The 15,498-nt window shown below is 53.4% G+C and overlaps 1 protein-coding gene across 39 annotated transcripts in view; it reads right to left on the bottom strand.

The window, feature by feature from the left end:
• Positions 1 to 15,498, bottom strand: part of SEMA4A (semaphorin 4A) — a 34,618-nt gene that overhangs the window by 16,340 nt on the left and 2,780 nt on the right. For 2 of the 39 annotated variants that reach the window (XM_015111897.3, XM_015111888.3), the window contains exons 2-10: positions 9,145 to 9,312; positions 7,281 to 7,441; positions 5,418 to 5,480; positions 5,064 to 5,162; positions 4,726 to 4,831; positions 2,651 to 2,767; positions 2,183 to 2,307; positions 1,714 to 1,886; positions 149 to 299 (exon numbers count right to left, since the gene is read on the bottom strand). In XM_015111897.3, coding sequence (XP_014967383.3) covers positions 149 to 299; positions 1,714 to 1,886; positions 2,183 to 2,307; positions 2,651 to 2,767; positions 4,726 to 4,831; positions 5,064 to 5,162; positions 5,418 to 5,480; positions 7,281 to 7,441; positions 9,145 to 9,283 — 1,134 coding nt within the window. In that variant the 5' untranslated portion in view covers positions 9,284 to 9,312. Of the gene's footprint in view, positions 1 to 148; positions 300 to 1,713; positions 1,887 to 2,182; positions 2,308 to 2,650; positions 2,768 to 4,725; positions 4,849 to 5,063; positions 5,237 to 5,384; positions 5,481 to 7,280; positions 7,442 to 9,144; positions 9,313 to 10,084; positions 10,323 to 10,372; positions 10,524 to 10,871; positions 10,990 to 11,268; positions 11,431 to 14,353; positions 14,419 to 14,568; positions 14,849 to 15,498 lie in introns of those variants that run through there. The other 37 variants (XM_077943093.1, XM_077943106.1, XM_015111900.3 and 34 more) reach the window with 33 other exon arrangements.

Consider the following 15,498-nt stretch of genomic DNA (forward strand, 5'->3'; position numbering starts at 1 on the left):
CAGCTGTACCAGGTGTATGTCTGAGCAGACAAGATTGGTGGGGTGGAGAGCACTAACATTTATTGGGCCTTTACTATGCCATGATAGGTGCTTTTCCGTGCACATCATGTGTGTGTAGACTGTGATTAGTGTGGGAGGTAGTACTCACACTGCCCGGCCGGGGGTTGGTCTCAGGGCCCCTATAAGTAGTCCAGCGTGAAGTTTCTTTGTTCAACTCTTTGTATTTCCCCTTAAAGACGCGTTCAATGTCCAAGAGAGAGAAGGCACAAACCGCAGAGCTCCTGGTCCCGCCAATCTGCCTGGAGACAACCAGAGGGAACATTGTCTGTGGTCTCTGCCATACCAGGCAGCTCTCTCTCCAGCCCTGGCCCACCCTCAGTGATAAAGCCCAGGAGGCAAGAGTGTGGAGAGCTGGGCCAGCCTCCAGCTACCACTCCTTCCCCTCACTGTGTTGATAAGGGCCAAGGAAGCCCCATGGAATTCCCTGACTCTGGCCCAGGGCCTGGCTCTAGGCCCATCTTGGGATATGAAGTCTGATTATCCTTAATGAGAATTAATTGGGGCTCAGGCCCTGGGGTGGCCCCTGCCTGTCCTGCCTAGACTGGGCTGCACCCATTGGAGGGACAGTGTAACCAGCTCTAGCCTGGCTCCACACAAAGCCCTCTTCCTTTCAGTCTCTTGGATCCGTGGTCCTCAGAGAACCAACCAGTGCCTGACTACCAGACTGTTTTTATTCCTTCAGCCCTGGTCTGTGGAGACAGGAGGTCTGTTTCTCTTGCTCTCTTGAAGCTGACTATTGTATACACCAGGCTCTCAGTTCTGGATCCTGTGGATACCAGACCCCACTTACCCCAAATACACACATTGTCAGCAGGTACCTAAACACTGTGGGGCCAGACCATGGCTCAGGGACCTTGGACAAATCGGTTAACCTTTCTCAACCTTCAAGCAATGACTTTATTTTTATTTATATTTTCTGAGATGGAGTCTTGCTGTGTTGCCAGGCTGGAGTGCAGTGGTGTGATCTCAGCTCACTGCAACCTCCGCCTCCCGGGTTCATGCGATTCTCCTGCCCCAGGGTCATGAGTAGCTGGGACTACAGGCATGCGCCACTACACCCATCTAATTTTTGTATTTTTAGTAGAGACAAGGTTTCACCATGTTGGCCAGGATGGTCTTGATCTCTCGACCTCATGATCTGCCCGCCTCGGCCTCCCAAAGTGCTGGGATTATAGGCATGAGCCACCGCACCCGGCCGACTTTATCTTATGAAACCCATGGTGTTTCCCTGTTTGCCCTGGCCATTAGGAAGTGCAGAGCTAAATTTGTGGCTGGCATCCAGGGACTATACTACATCTTATGACAAGCATTTGTAGTGTGTTGGCCTTATCCCTGGCTTCTCATACTCTCCTTTTATTCCCATTTCTTTATCTATTTTATTGATTTTAATATTTGCCTTTTGCAAAATGCTTCCTATCCCTTTTGGAACTAGGCAGAATATAAACTAGTTAGAACCTCTCTGAGCCTTATTTTTCCCATCTACAAAAAGGGCATGAGTCAAATTTCTCAGAGGTGGTGACAATTTAATGCCTTCCTCTGTGAAAGTGCTGAATAGGTGCTGGCTCATGTCAATTCCTGCCTCCGCCCACGAGCCGGGGCCTCACTGGAGTCAAGTCCCGTGTCCAGTCCCCACGGTCCGGCCCTGCTGCTCACCACTGGGAGGTGAAGACTGCGTAGATATGGGGAGCTGTGGGAGAATCGGCGGGCAGCAGAACCGCGTGGCGGATGACGTTGAAGGGCAGCTGCCCCGGCTTGGTGCAGAGCAACTGGGCCTTCAGGAAGGTGGTCCACTTCCTCTGCAGCAGTTTTTCGCCGCCCACGTCATTCTGGGGGTACAGGGAGAATGAGGGGGCACCCCCAGCCACGCGTGTCCCCGTCCCGCCAACCCCGTGTGTGCTCCCCGCACCCCCAGCCCCGTGTGCCCCACCCCGCGCTCCCCAGCACCTCTGGTCTCCTTCCCCGCCCCTCCCCTCCCTTCCCCTCCCCTCCCCTCCCCTCCCCTCCCCTCCGCTCCCCTCCTCTCCCCTCCGCTCTCCTTGGGGACCCACCACTCAGTCCCGCCCCTGCCATCTCCCTATTGGTAATCCTCCAGTTAGCCCCGCCCCCCGCCCCGCCCGCCGACCTTGCAGACTCGAGCCACCCGGGATGTGTGGAGCCTCTCGAAGAAGTCAAACTCGCTGGCTGTCTCCTCGAAGAAGAAGTAGACGACCTGGGTCGAAGGGATGGCTGCCACGAAGGAGGCGTCCGCTGCGGGGGAGGGGCAGATGGGCTTAGGGACTGAGCCCCTGGATGCCCTCGGTTTGCCTGAGTGAAAACCCTTGGGTTGGCCCTGGAGGCCAGGACACAGGCTTCCTTGGGTCCCACAGCTTGTCCAGGGGTAGCGATGTGGGGAGGGGATGACTGGTGCTTCTTTAATGTGTTTACATAAGATGAAAGCTTCAAGAGGACCGGAGCTTTGTCTTCTTCCCTGCCATATACCCCCTGCGCCTAACAGTAATGGACACATTGTACCTTCCACAAATGAGAGTTGAGTGAATTAGCAAGGTCACCGGGACTCAGGAAAGGGGGCCAGCGGGGGTCAGGTCCTTACGATGCAGCCAGCGGAGGAAGTTGTCGGTCTTGAGGACAGGCTGGGATCCCAGTGTGCGCATCAGGATGGGCTCACTGCCCAGGAAGTTGTTCATGGTACCAGAATAGAGCATCCCATCTAGGGTGGGGGAGAGGAGAAGAGAGAACTGATGGCGTGGACGGCTCCTCTGCCCTCCACAGACCTGCCTCTGACCGACGCTGGCATCCATATCAGTCTTGGGGCCCTTGCATCAGTTCTGCACCTTCCTAGGGAGCCCCAAAGCCCAGCTTCCCCTCCTCACCAAGCACCCCTCTTAGCTTCCTCTCTCCACAGGAAATGGCCATCCTGTGTGGCCCTCCGTGTTTGGGCACTTTTCTAGCCTTTCTGTGGCTACTCCCTCACATACCTAGCTGAACCACTTGCCAAGTGGAATCACTTACTGATCCTGGAAGGTGACTGTGTTTTCCATTTCCACACCTTGGGTCCTACCCTTCTCTCCCTGGAACACCTTCCCTGCCATCTGTCTACATCTTCAAGGTCCTGTGGAAAAGCCGAAGGCCATCTCCTCCAGGAAGCCAGGTGGGAAGTCTGTAATAGTTGGTGTCCAGTAGTGCATTGAAACATGGTTTCTCTCTCTCTTTCTTTTTTTTTCTTTCAAGACAGGGTCTTGCTCACATCCAGGCTGGAGTGCAGTGGTGCCATCACAACTCACCGTAGCATTGACCTTCTCAAGCGATCCTCCCACCTCAGCCTCCCAAGTAGCTGGGATCACAGGCACTTGTCCGGCTAATTTTGTTGCTATTGTTTTGTTTTTTTAGTAGAGACGAGGTCTGACTATACTATTGCCCAAGCTGGTCTCGAACTCCTGAGCCCAAGTGATCCACCCGCCTCAGCCTCCTAAAGTGCTGAGATTTCAGGTGTGAGCCACCACACCTGGTCTGATTTCTTGTTTATAACTCCTATACTACCCAGCACAGTGCCCAGTACACCAGAGGAAGTGTTCACACGATTGTTGAACAGCGGCTCACTCTCAGGCCTCTTCTCTACCCAATACCCTTCCCGAACCCTCGTGCCTCTGTGTCTTTCCACATCCATCTTTCTCCACCACTTTTTGTGGCAATTTCAGCAGGAGTTGGTGATTGGGGGTGCTTAATTCTCCCTCTGATCTTGTGATCTGAGGCTTCTGGCTTCCCTCTCTCTTTCCTCTGCCTGTTTTGTTTTGTTTTGTTTTGTTTTGTTTTGTTTTGTTTTGAGACAGTCTTGCTTTGTTGCCCAGGCTGGAGTGCAGTGGTGCAATCTCGGCTCACTGCAACCTCCACCTCCCGGGTTCAAGCAATTCTTGTGACTCAGCCGCCTGAGTAGCTGGGACCACAGGTGCGCCCTACCATGACTGGCTAATTTTTTTTTTTTTTTTTTTTTTTTTTTTTTTTTTTTGAGACGGAGTCTTGCTCTGTAGCCCGGGCTGGAGTGCAGTGGCCGGATCTCAGCTCACTGCAAGCTCCGCCTCCCGGGTTTACGCCATTCTCCTGCCTCAGCCTCCGGAGTAGCTGGGACTACAGGCGCCTGCCACCTCGCCCGGCTAGTTTTTTTTTTTTTGTATTTTTAGTAGAGACGGGGTTTCACCGTGTTAGCCAGGATGGTCTCGATCTCCTGACCTCGTGATCCGCCCGTCTCGGCCTCCCAAAGTGCTGGGATTACCGGCTTGAGCCACCGCGCCCGGCCAATTTTTGTATTTTTAGTAGAGATGAGGTTTCACCATGTTGACCAGGCTGGTCTCGAACTCCTGGGGTCACGTGATCCACCCACCTCAGCCTCCCAGACTGCTAGGATTACAGGCATAAGGCACTAAAGTCTGGTTTTTGTGTGTGTGTTTTTGTTTTTGTTTTTTTGAGACGATCTCCCTGTGTTGTCTAGGCTAGACTCAAACCCCTAAGCTCAAGGGTCTTTCCACCTCGGCTTCCAAATAACTGGGACCATACGTATCCATCACTACACCCAGCTTTTCCTGCCTTTCGGAAAACTCTGTACTATTCCATATTTCACAGCGTGACTGGAGAAAGCAGATGTTGGGATGAGGTGAGAAACCTGATACTCACCCACCAAGACAGCCGTATGCTTGTGAGCGGGGTCAAAGGGGCTTTGGCCTTTTCCCTCCATGACCTTGTCCTCCAAGATGGGCAACAGGTGTGAGTCTTGAAGTTCCTAAATGGGGAGAGAGGCTGGGGGGCCAGAACGCCAAGGTCTCACATCTGGGAAATGAGGGGCTTGAGGAAGGAAGGGAAAGTGACATAGAGGGAAATTGGTCTGGGGCCAGGAAGTTGATGAGGGTCCTGCATCTGGAAGGCCAGAGTTTTCCAGAGCTACAGAGGAATGCCGAGGGTAGATGTGGGAAGGAATGCTTGGGGGCCTGAGCACTGGGCACCAGAGAACTCACAATGAAGGTACAAGCAGGGCTGAAGGCGAAGGTGCCGCAGGTGTAGAGATGGGTGACGTTGTAAGAAACCAGGACACGGATGAAGTTGAAACACTGTGTCTGAGGGAGACAGAGAATTTAGGTCTCCAGGCCACTTACCTCAACTTCCTGGACCCCCAGAGCCTGCCCCCTCACTGAGGAGAAAGGCTGGGTAATGCTGGGGCAGTCCCTGTACCTCTCTGTAGAACATAATCCAGGAGATAACCATGCAAACAAGCGCCCTCCACTGCCGCCCAACCTGAGGCTATCCAGGGATGGTGTAGGGATGCCAGGGCTCTCTACCCACTCTACCCCCACTCCCCCACCTCCACTTACCTCATTGCTCTTCTTCTTAAAGGCACATTCACTCTTTTTTCTGTCACTGGCTGGCCACGGTATCTGAAAGTAGGGAGTTGGGAGGGCAAGATGAAAAGAAATGAGGTCTTCGGTTCTCACTGTGACCTGCTTCCCTTCTCTGATGTGAAATCAACAGCAGGCATGGTGCTTAGTGATATGCTGATGGGCAGTAATAGCATCAGTTTGTGACCATGGCTATTACTTGAATAATACTGATATCAGACATAGCTCCATAGTTGAACACAGCCTAAGGAATCAGACAGACCCAAGTTTAAATCTAGACTTGGCTATTTCCTGACTGAGAGATCTTGGTCAATTTCATAGGCTACTGGCAGATACAACCAGGTGGCATATACAAAACACCTAACACGAAGAATGGTATATATGGCAGCAGTTGTCAAACCGCACATTTCCTGGGGAAATTGTTTAAAATGTTTGTTCCTGGGTCACGCCTTAGAGAATCTGCATTTTTAACCAGCATCTCATATGTGCAGGTGGTCAGCAGACTACACATCAGGATACACGAACCACGGAGGTGATCACTATATTGCTAGTGCCTTCTCTCCCTTTCTTCCTTCCTTCCTCACATTGTTCCCAGTAATAGGGTGACTAAGACAGAAGCAGCCGGGCATGGTAGCTCACGCCTGTAATCCCAGCACTTTGAAAGGCTGAGGCGGACGGATCACCTGAGGTTGGGAGTTCGAGACCAGCCTGACCAACGTGGTGAAATCCCATCTCTTTAGCCAGGCCTAGTGGTGGGCGCATGTAATCCCAGTACTCAGGAGGCTGAGGCAGAATTGCTTGAACCCAGGAGGCGGAGGTTGCAGTGAGCCGAGATCATGCCATTGCACTCCAGCCTGGACAACAGAGTGAGACTCTGTCTCAAAAAAAAAAAAAAAAAAAAAAGGCCAGGCGCAGTGGCTCACACCTGTAATCCCAGCACTTTGGGAGGCTGAGGCAGGCGGATCACGAGGTCAGGAGATGGAGACCATCCTGGCGAACACGGTGAAACCCCATCTCTACTGAAAATACAAAAAGAAAATTAGCCAGGTGTGGTGGCGGGCGCCTGTAGTCCCAGCTTCTAAGGAGGCTGAGACAGGAGAATGGCGTTAACCTGGGAGGCGGCGGAGCTTGCAGTGAGCGGAGATCGCGCCACTGCACTCCAGCCTGGGTGACAAAGCAAGGCTCTATCTCAAAAAAAAAAAAAAAAAAAAAAAAGACACAGAAGCATCAGTGATCTCTACTAGTGGTTAGATATCAAATTGTTGACATAATTTGAGTCAATGTTTATCTCATATGTCAATGATTTCCATATCAGCCATTTTTGCAATTAATATTATTCAATCACTATTCACAATACCAATGAAGAGTGAAGTCACAGGCCAGGCATGGTGGCTCACGCCTGTAATCCCAACAGTTTGGGAGGCTAAGGCAGGCAGATCACCTGAGGTCAGGAGTTCGAAACCAGTCTGGCCAACATGGTAAAATCCCATCTCTATTAAAATTAGCCTGGCATGGTGGTGTGTGCCTGTAGTCCCAGCTACTTGGGAGACTGAGGCAGAAGAATTGCTTGAACCCGGGAGGTGGAGGTTGCAGTGAGCCAAGATCGTGCCCACTGTACTCCAGCCTGGGCAACGGAGCAAGACTCCATCTCAAAAAAAAAAAAAAGTGAGGCCACAACATTTCCTGTCTGTTATATTGTCACGATATACATATAAAGAGAACTGCTGATTACAGATAGCAGCAACTGAGCTGTTACTCATGCACAGGCAGCCAAGCCCAGGGCAGCTGCTGGCCCCCTTCTCACTCCCAGCCCACACTCTTTATCCCTGGACTCTTTACCATGTTCTTTAGCCTGGGGACCCCTGGATCCTGGATATCCAAGGCCAGGATGGCTTCTCGAGCCCCCACATAGAGAGTATTTCCATTACCACTCAGGAGCAGAGTATCAAAATCCTGGAGGCCCTTCTGGTGGAAGAAGCTGAGTGCCCTACGTTCATCCCCTGTTGGAGGTAGTAAGAAGGAGAGAGTGATGAGGACTTGGTGGGCAGCTGACTCCTGAGATATAAGTGGGGGAAGGGGAAGGGTTGCCTGAGTGTGCTCCCCGGGCCTTGGCAGCTAGACCCACTCTCCTCCACCAGCAGTTCTCCCCTTCACCCCACCCTGCCGGCAGCCACAAGAGCTTTGTGTGTTGAGCCCACAGTAGAGAGAAGAGGCAGCCAGAGACAGAGTAATGGGGACAGGAAATAAAGTGAGGCACAATGGATGCTCTTCCAGGCCTGGGACAGGGAGGGCTACCATGGGGGAGGATGCCTTGGTCCTCAGTAGGACGGGGAGCAGCAGGCAGACAGACAAACAGGAAAGTGTTGGCAGCCACAAGCAGCAAAGCTACATGCAGACAGGAGGGTGTGTGTCAGAGGGTCCCTCTCGCCACCCCCCCAACCACCCCTGCTTTCTTCCTCTTCTGTTAAAGGAAATTCCCACCAGTAGAGTCACCATAAACAGAGAGGAAGCATTTTTCTTCAAAGATCTGTGTGGGCATGGCTGGATGTCCCCTGGGCAGAGATAGTGAGCCAGGTGTGGGAGGCTCCTCTCCATGACCTTGGCATTGTGGGGTGGGTGGGGGTGTATGTTCCTGTCCCACTGGCACATCAGCGAGGAGGAAGGAGCTCCTCAGATCCTCTCTTATTAGCACTTGCACTGTTGCATTAGTTAGAAAGCTGACTAGCTAACTGATACGTTTGTAGGCTCAGGGAATCTTACACAGGACAGAGGGGAGGAGTTGGGGAATATGGTGCAGCTGCGGGCTGGAAGGGCTGGCCTCAGGGAGGAGCATCTCCCGGAAGCCAGGCCTCCCCCAAAGCTGCATAAATCCCTCAGTTACTGAACAGATCACCCTGTATTGATGGTCTGCTTGCTCATGTGCTTCCCCCTTTGTGACTGTGAACACCTTGAGGGCAGGGGCTGAGGCTTATCCATGTTTGTACGCCCTGCATCCAACACAGAGGAGGTCTCTGCATCAGTGGGCAATATACGTTTCCTTTACTGATTGCCCCAGAAAGATGCTAAAGACACAGCCACGCCCAGTCACCTACAACTCCTGCAGTGTCTATATCCTTTCCTGAGTCTTCTCCCTGGAGGTGAGGGGACCAGCAGCCTCCACAGTCTCAGTAAGAAACCAGTCAAGCTGTGCTTGCGTGTGGGTTCCAGGGCCCATTCTCCGACCAACCATCCCACAGTCCTGGACATGGTATGGTCCAGCATGATCTATGTGGTTGGCATGGGCCTGGTGTGCCCTGGGTCACTGGGTCCACGCATGGTCTTCTAGCATGGGCCTTGATTTTGGGGTACTTGGGAGTGTGAAGCAGTTAGGAGTTTGAGGTGCCCAGCTTGGTGACAGTGATATTTAAGGAAGTAAAGAAAAATTACCGATTTTGGAGAACTGGAAGAAGCAGTGCCCGTGGCCCCGTGGCCCCGTGGCCCCCTGTTTTTCTCAATCTGCTCTCCAGTGGCTTTTCTTTCCATTTGGACTTCTATTTCTGGCTGTGTCTCTTTCTCCGAAACCCTCTGTTTCTCCCTGGCATCTCTCTCTGTGTCCCCGTTTCTCCATGTCCATTTCCCCCCTCTCCTCTGTTCCTCTCTCCTTCCTCCACCCACCTCCAGCTCTCTATTGCCATCCCCACACTTGCTGCCATCATACACTTACCTGCATAGTATCTGACCCTGGGCATGGGCCCCTGCCCGCCTCCCCCCGCGGTCGTCGTCGGCAGCAGCAGCTGGAGCAGTTGGAAGAGGAAAAGGCCCAGGAGGCTCCAGGGGTCCAGGCCCAGGGCTGGGAGGGCCATGCTCAGCCACAGACTGTCACCAGGGAGCTCTGGGGAAACAGGCACCCGGGCACTTTCTGGGTGAGCAGTTCTTACCACATCCCCCCTGGGGACCAATAGGAGAGCCCCAGGCAGCAGAAGCGTGTGTATTGGTTGGGGCGGGGGGGACATTAGGGCAGGGAAGGTTCCCCATCTAGAAGGGCCCTAAGACAGTCTCACTTTCATCATCCTTCCAAGCCTCAGCCTGTCACCTCACTGTCCCCTGTGGGTGTCCCCTATCCTTCTTCTTCTGCTGTCTTCTCACCAACAGCTCTGGTCTGCCTTTTCTTGCCTTATTCTTAGGACGTCTTTCCTGCCTTTCCTCCTTTGCCTTCCCTCTTCTCATAGCCCAAGCCCAAACCGTGGCCTGGCTCTGGGCAGGGGACATTTTGGGGAGCAGGTTCCTGCACCCAAAATATAAATTCCTCAGACCTTACTCTCCTGTCACTTTCAGATCTGTTGACACCTGTGCCTCATACTCAGCTCTGACCTAGGTGGGCAGACCTTTGAGTCTGTCTGCTCTAACCTCTCCCCCAGCCCCAGCTGGGCTCAGGGTCTTTGAGGCTCAGTCCTGCCTGGCCTGATTCTTCCAGGGAGGCAATGAGGGTCCATCCCGCCAGGTTGGCTATCAGCATTTCCTGGGGAGCTGCCTGGGCAGGGGTGGCTGGCCGGCTCCCAGCCTCTGCAGCTCCCCGGCCCCCTTGTCTCTTGCTCCTGTGTCTGCCTCCCTGGGCCTCTACATAATCTTTCCCAAGACCACCCACCCCAAGCCACCCATCTCACCTCACATACCCTTGAACCAGCCACAGTGGGAAACTCGGTGTCTGGATTCTAGGGCGGGGGTGCCATTCAGGAGAAAGAAGAAGGGGGATTCCCAGGCCCCAGAAGCAGGGGACAGAAGGCTCAGCCTGGCTGGAACGGGAGTGCAGCCCTCCAGGTGCCCATCATGCCAAAGCCAGAACTGGGAGCTCTGGGCCAGGGAAACCGGAATTTCCACCTCTCGAGTTGTGACAGATCCTGGCTTGGGTGGAAGTTGGTGGTTTGGGAGGGAATAAAAAGAGGTTCACCCACCTTACAAGAGACACACCTCTCTCTCCCTCCTCTTGCTCGGTCCAACCAGAAAGTTTAAGAGGCCCTTCTAGGTCATTTCAGTGATTCCCCTGTCTCTCCATCATGTCACAGCCAGTCTAACCAGCCTAGCAGTGGTTTCTCCTCTTGCTCAAGATTTCCCAGATAGGGGACATGACATATTCCTCTTTTCACTTACGCACAAGGTGGGGTCTCTCCACTCCTACCTACTGGGAAGTCCCTGCAGTGGTCTAACCTTTAAACCTCCCACTGTCAGCTAGGCCATAATCTTTCTTAAAAAATGAAAGAATTGTATTAGGCTCTTATCTGTGATTTTGCTGAGGAAGTCCCCCTTGTAGTCTAATCTCCATCACTCCTTGACATCAGGCCAATAGGAAGCCCAAAAATCAGGCCAATAGGAAGCCCAGAACATTTCTCATCTGAACTCATGCTCACTGGACCACACTTTGGAGGCGCCCAACCCCCAAAGATGGCTGCTTACCCCTCCTCAAAGGCTCCAGGGGGAGCCTCATAACGCAGGGTTAATGAGGCATCCAGCGGCAAGAACTCCATGGCCTACAAAGTGGGTAGGTTCCTGCCCACTCAACACGGTCAGCTGACTGCAGGTTAAAGAGCACAGACATCCCAGGGCTAATCCAACTCTAATAAATAATCCACTTCCATCTGACATGCACATTCCTCCCTGGCAGGAAGTCCTTCCTGCAGTGTAACTTCCATCCCTCCTGCTACAGCACCAGCCAACATGGGGGATGTTACAGCTCAGGCTACTCCTTATAATTCCTCATCTGAGGTACTCAGCCTTCTTTCGTCTCTCTCAATTTCCCCAGGGGTTGGTCTCAGACATATCCTGCCTAATAATCGTTTCTGTCAAGACTTGCCTAGGACTCCCCCAGACTCTCCCAGAGGCTGTTTGCCAGGTTGCTTCCAGCTTCTTAGAATCAAGAGAAACTCCCATTTATCCAGACCCTACCTTCTGTGTCTCCCCAACCCCCAGCTCAGATTTGGGAAGCCGGTCTTCCCCTGGGCCTCTCTGCTTAAACAGATTGGCTTATTTGGGTCACTGGGAGGAGTTCTGATACGGGGAGGTTGGGGGAGTTCCAGCCCCACACTTCCAGCCTGATGTCCTATTCCCGCCTTTCTGGAAGTGAAAGACTCCATGCCCTGCCCCCAGTTCTTCCTCCAGACATCCAGAATTCTCCCAACTCCAGATGTCCTCTTCCCCAGTCCCTCTAGCCAATATGAATAGTTCACACTATCAGGCTTTAGTCCTCCCAACAATTTTAGCAGCTAGGTACGGACATAATCCCATTTTACAGATCAAGAAGAGAGGTTACACAGCTAGAAGCCAAGTTGAATTCAGATCTGCCTCATTCAATAGCAAATCTCTTAGCTACAAAGACTCTACAGAGTCCTAGTCATTCAGTCCTCCTCCTGCCCCAGTCCACAGTTCTGAGCCACTTGGATAGAGAAGGCAAGCGTGGGCTGGGAGGGTAGTGAGCTTTGCCTACTCTAGGTTAAGAAACAAGATCTCTGGGGTGATTTCTGAGGACTTTCAACAGGCCAACACCAGAACATTAAACCAAGCATGGGCTTTTTTTTTTTTTTTTTTTAGACAAAGTCTTGCTCTGTCGTCGCCAAGGCTGGAGTGTAATGGTGCGATCTTGACTCACTGCAACCTCCGCCTCCCGGGTTCAAGCCATTCTTCTGCCTCAGCCTCCCAGGTAGCTGAGACTACAGGCATGTACCACTAAGCCCAGCTAATTTTTTTTTTGTATTTTTAGTAGAGATGGGGTTTCATCATGCTGGCCAGACTGGTCTCGAACTCTTGACCTCAAGTGATCTGCCCAACTCGGCCTCCCAAAGTGCTGGAATTACAGGCGTGAGCCACTGTGCCCAGCCCCAAGCGTGGCCCTTATGAGCGTGCATATTTGGGTCAATAAAGCGTTTCAGAGGTAACAGAAACCTCCTTGAAGGAAGGCTGTGAGTTACCCACCCCTGCCTCTAGCAAGAGCCTCCTGGTCAAAAAGAGCCCAATGGGAAGGGCACCCTGCCCCCAGCAGTGCACCCCTCACACCAAAGTCTCTGGAGTCAGACCCTAAGCCCCACTGCCATCTCCCTTGCTTCAACTGGCAGGGCCCCAGCCAGTGCTGGCTTCACGGGCACGAGACCTGTGTAGCCACACGGGGCCCTGTACTCAGAAGGGCCACGCTTGGATTAATGCTCTGCTGTTGCTCTGTTCAAAGTCCTCATAATACTTAAACAAGGGGTTCTACTTTTGTTTTTTTTGAGACGGAGTCTCGCTCTGTCGCCCAGGCTGGAGTGCAGTGGCCGGATCTCAGCTCACTGCAAGCTCCGCCTCCCGGGTTTACGCTATTCTCCTGCCTCAGCCTCCCGAGTAGCTGGGACTACAGACGCCCGCCACCTCGCCCAGCTAGTTTTTTGTATTTTTTAGTAGAGACAGGGTTTCACCGTGTTAGCCAGGATGGTCTCGATCTCCTGATCTCGTGATCCGCCCGTCTTGGCCTCCCAAAGTGCTGGGATTACAGGCTTGAGCCACCGCGCCCAGCCCTTTTTTTTTTTTTTTTTTTTTTGAGACGGAGTCTCGCTTTGTCGCCCAGGCTGCAGTGCAGTGGCGCAATCTCGGCTCACTGCAAGCTCCGCCTCCTGGGTTCACGCCATTCTCCTGCCTCAGCCTCCAAGTAGCTGAGACTACAGGCGCGCACCACCACTCCCGGCTAATTTTTTGTATTTTTGGTAGAGACGGGGTTTCACCGTGTTAGCCAGGATGGTCTTGATCTCCTGACCTCCTGATCTGCCTGCCTCGGCCTCCCAAAGTGCTGGGATTACAGGCGTGAGCCACCGTGCCCGGCCGGGGTTCTACATTTTTATTTTGCACTGGGCCCCACAAATTATATAGCAGGTCCTGCACACAGCATCGAAGAAGCTCAGGGCTGACAGGGTACTCAGACATACCCCTCCTGACAACCGTGCAAATGAGGAAACAAAGGCCAAGGAGAAGTACCTTGGCTGGGGATGGTTTCAGGCAGCAGGTCAGGTGGGGTGGCAGTGGGAAGGGGTCAGATGTTCAGGGATCCGCCCACAGGGGCTGTGCCATTTTCATGGCTCTAATCTGGGAGTTCCCCCAGCCCATTTCTCCACAAGTCTTGGAGCCTAGCCTTGGGTCCTGCCATGACAACAACACTGAGTGTACCTTCTGCCCTGCCACAGTCCAGCTCCTCCCCTGCAACCCCTACACAGCATCTGATGGTAACCCCTTCCTGCCAGGTTCTATTGTGCAGAGGAAAGGTCTAGATGTGGAGGTGGGAGGGGAGATGGAGAGGTTGCTTCCCACCCCTACTCCATGCTACCTCTGAGCTTCAGCCAGCCCCAGGCACTCAGTCTCTTCTGCAGAGCATGGATGCTTCACTAAAGGAGCAGCTCCTGGAGCCAGGAGAGAAGCCACTCCTGGCTTCAGCGGAGATCTGGCAGGTCCAGTTTCCCCCACCTCCTTCTCCCTTTCAGCTTCAGGGGCAGCCCACAGAAGAGCCCAGTCCTGGAGAGCTTTGCTTCCTGGCTTCCCTGACTTAGCTCCACCTGCCCTGGCCCTCATCTGCTCTCTTGTTATGATCACAAGCAAGTCAAGTCAACTTGTATGTATTGAGTGCCTAGCGTGTGTAGGCACTAGGGACGTCCCCAAACCTCTACGCCCCCTGTGTCCCTCCACCTCTTCCCATCCCCACTGTCTCCCAGCCTTTTTGCCACCCACCAGCTCAGTCCCTCCTAACCCCTTACCCAAGAGCTTCCCAGGTCCCCTCCTCCAGTCTGACTAGCTCTGGAAGGCTGCGCTGAGTATCACACACAATGGCCCGACCCCTCTGTCTGCCCCCTCCTTAGGGCAGAGCGAGCACCAGACAATGGCCCCGCCCTCTCCCTTCAGAACTGTCAGCTCTCCCGCTCCCTTACCTGGAGCTTGGGGATGCCGCTGCGTTTCCCTCCCTCTGGAATGCCAGGCTTTCCGGTCTCCCAGTGCCTCAGCCCCTGCCACACCCCCACCCCCATCCTCAACCCCATCCCGCCTCACTGGTCCTCAGTCACCATGGCGACCGCATCTCTAAGTGGGAGGGACTAGAATCTCCCCATATTCTTCCTCCTCCTACCCGTGTCCCACTGCGCCCCACCTTCTGTGGCTCCTGGATTCGCACGTGTGGAGGAGGAGGGGCTCCAGATGCGGGAGGAGGTGAAAAGGGGGTACAGTAGCTTCCAGTCCCTGCTCAGCTCCCTTGCCCACCTTCAGCAGGCACCACAGTGCACATGTCCCCACCTGGGTTCAGGGGGTCAGCCGGGGCTAATTCCTCTTTACAGCCGGTTCCTCTGGGTTTCCCTCTACCCTGGGAACTGTGTATATGCCAGGGCGACACAATTGGACTGCAGCCTGGCCCCATGCAAATTCAGTTTGCCAATGAGGACACAAGTGAGCCCACAAATATCTATGCAAATATGCAAATAAGCCAAGGGACAGACTCTGTCAAGAACCCCAAGGAGCCCTCTCCTATTCACAGTATCCTGACTTCTGAGGGAGGGGGTCCACCGCCAGGTTCAGGTTCTGCCTCTCCTTCCTAAGCTGCCTGAGAAGAAGGTGGCTCCCCCAGAAGCCTTCTCTGGCTAACATCCTCTGAGACGTATTCAGAGGGAAAGGTTGTGCTGTAGAGGGCAGACTTCAGAAAGGACTTTCCAAGGGTCTAGACTAGATGGGCATAGGGAAAGAAAACTGAATTGGATTCTTTCCCATTCCGGGAGGAGCACAGGCAGGCAGTGGTTTGTATGGAGCCTTTCTGGGAGCCAAGCCTGTGCTCTCTCCCAGCCCTGATCCTAAACAGCCTTGTTACTAGAGCTCCCTTCTGTCTCCACTGGGCCCTAACTTCACTGGTAAAATGAGGAGTTGAAAAAGCCCCTTCAGGCCGGGCGCATTGGCTCAAGCCTGTAATCCCAGCACTTTGGGAGGCTGAGGCGAGCGGATCACCTGAGGTTGGGAGTTCAAGACTGCCTGACCAACATGGAGAAACCACATCTCTACTAAAAATACAAAATTAGCCGGGCATGGTGGCGCA

Source organism: Macaca mulatta, chromosome 1 (assembly GCF_049350105.2).
Source record: "Macaca mulatta isolate MMU2019108-1 chromosome 1, T2T-MMU8v2.0, whole genome shotgun sequence".
NCBI classification, from domain to species: domain Eukaryota; kingdom Metazoa; phylum Chordata; class Mammalia; order Primates; family Cercopithecidae; genus Macaca; species Macaca mulatta.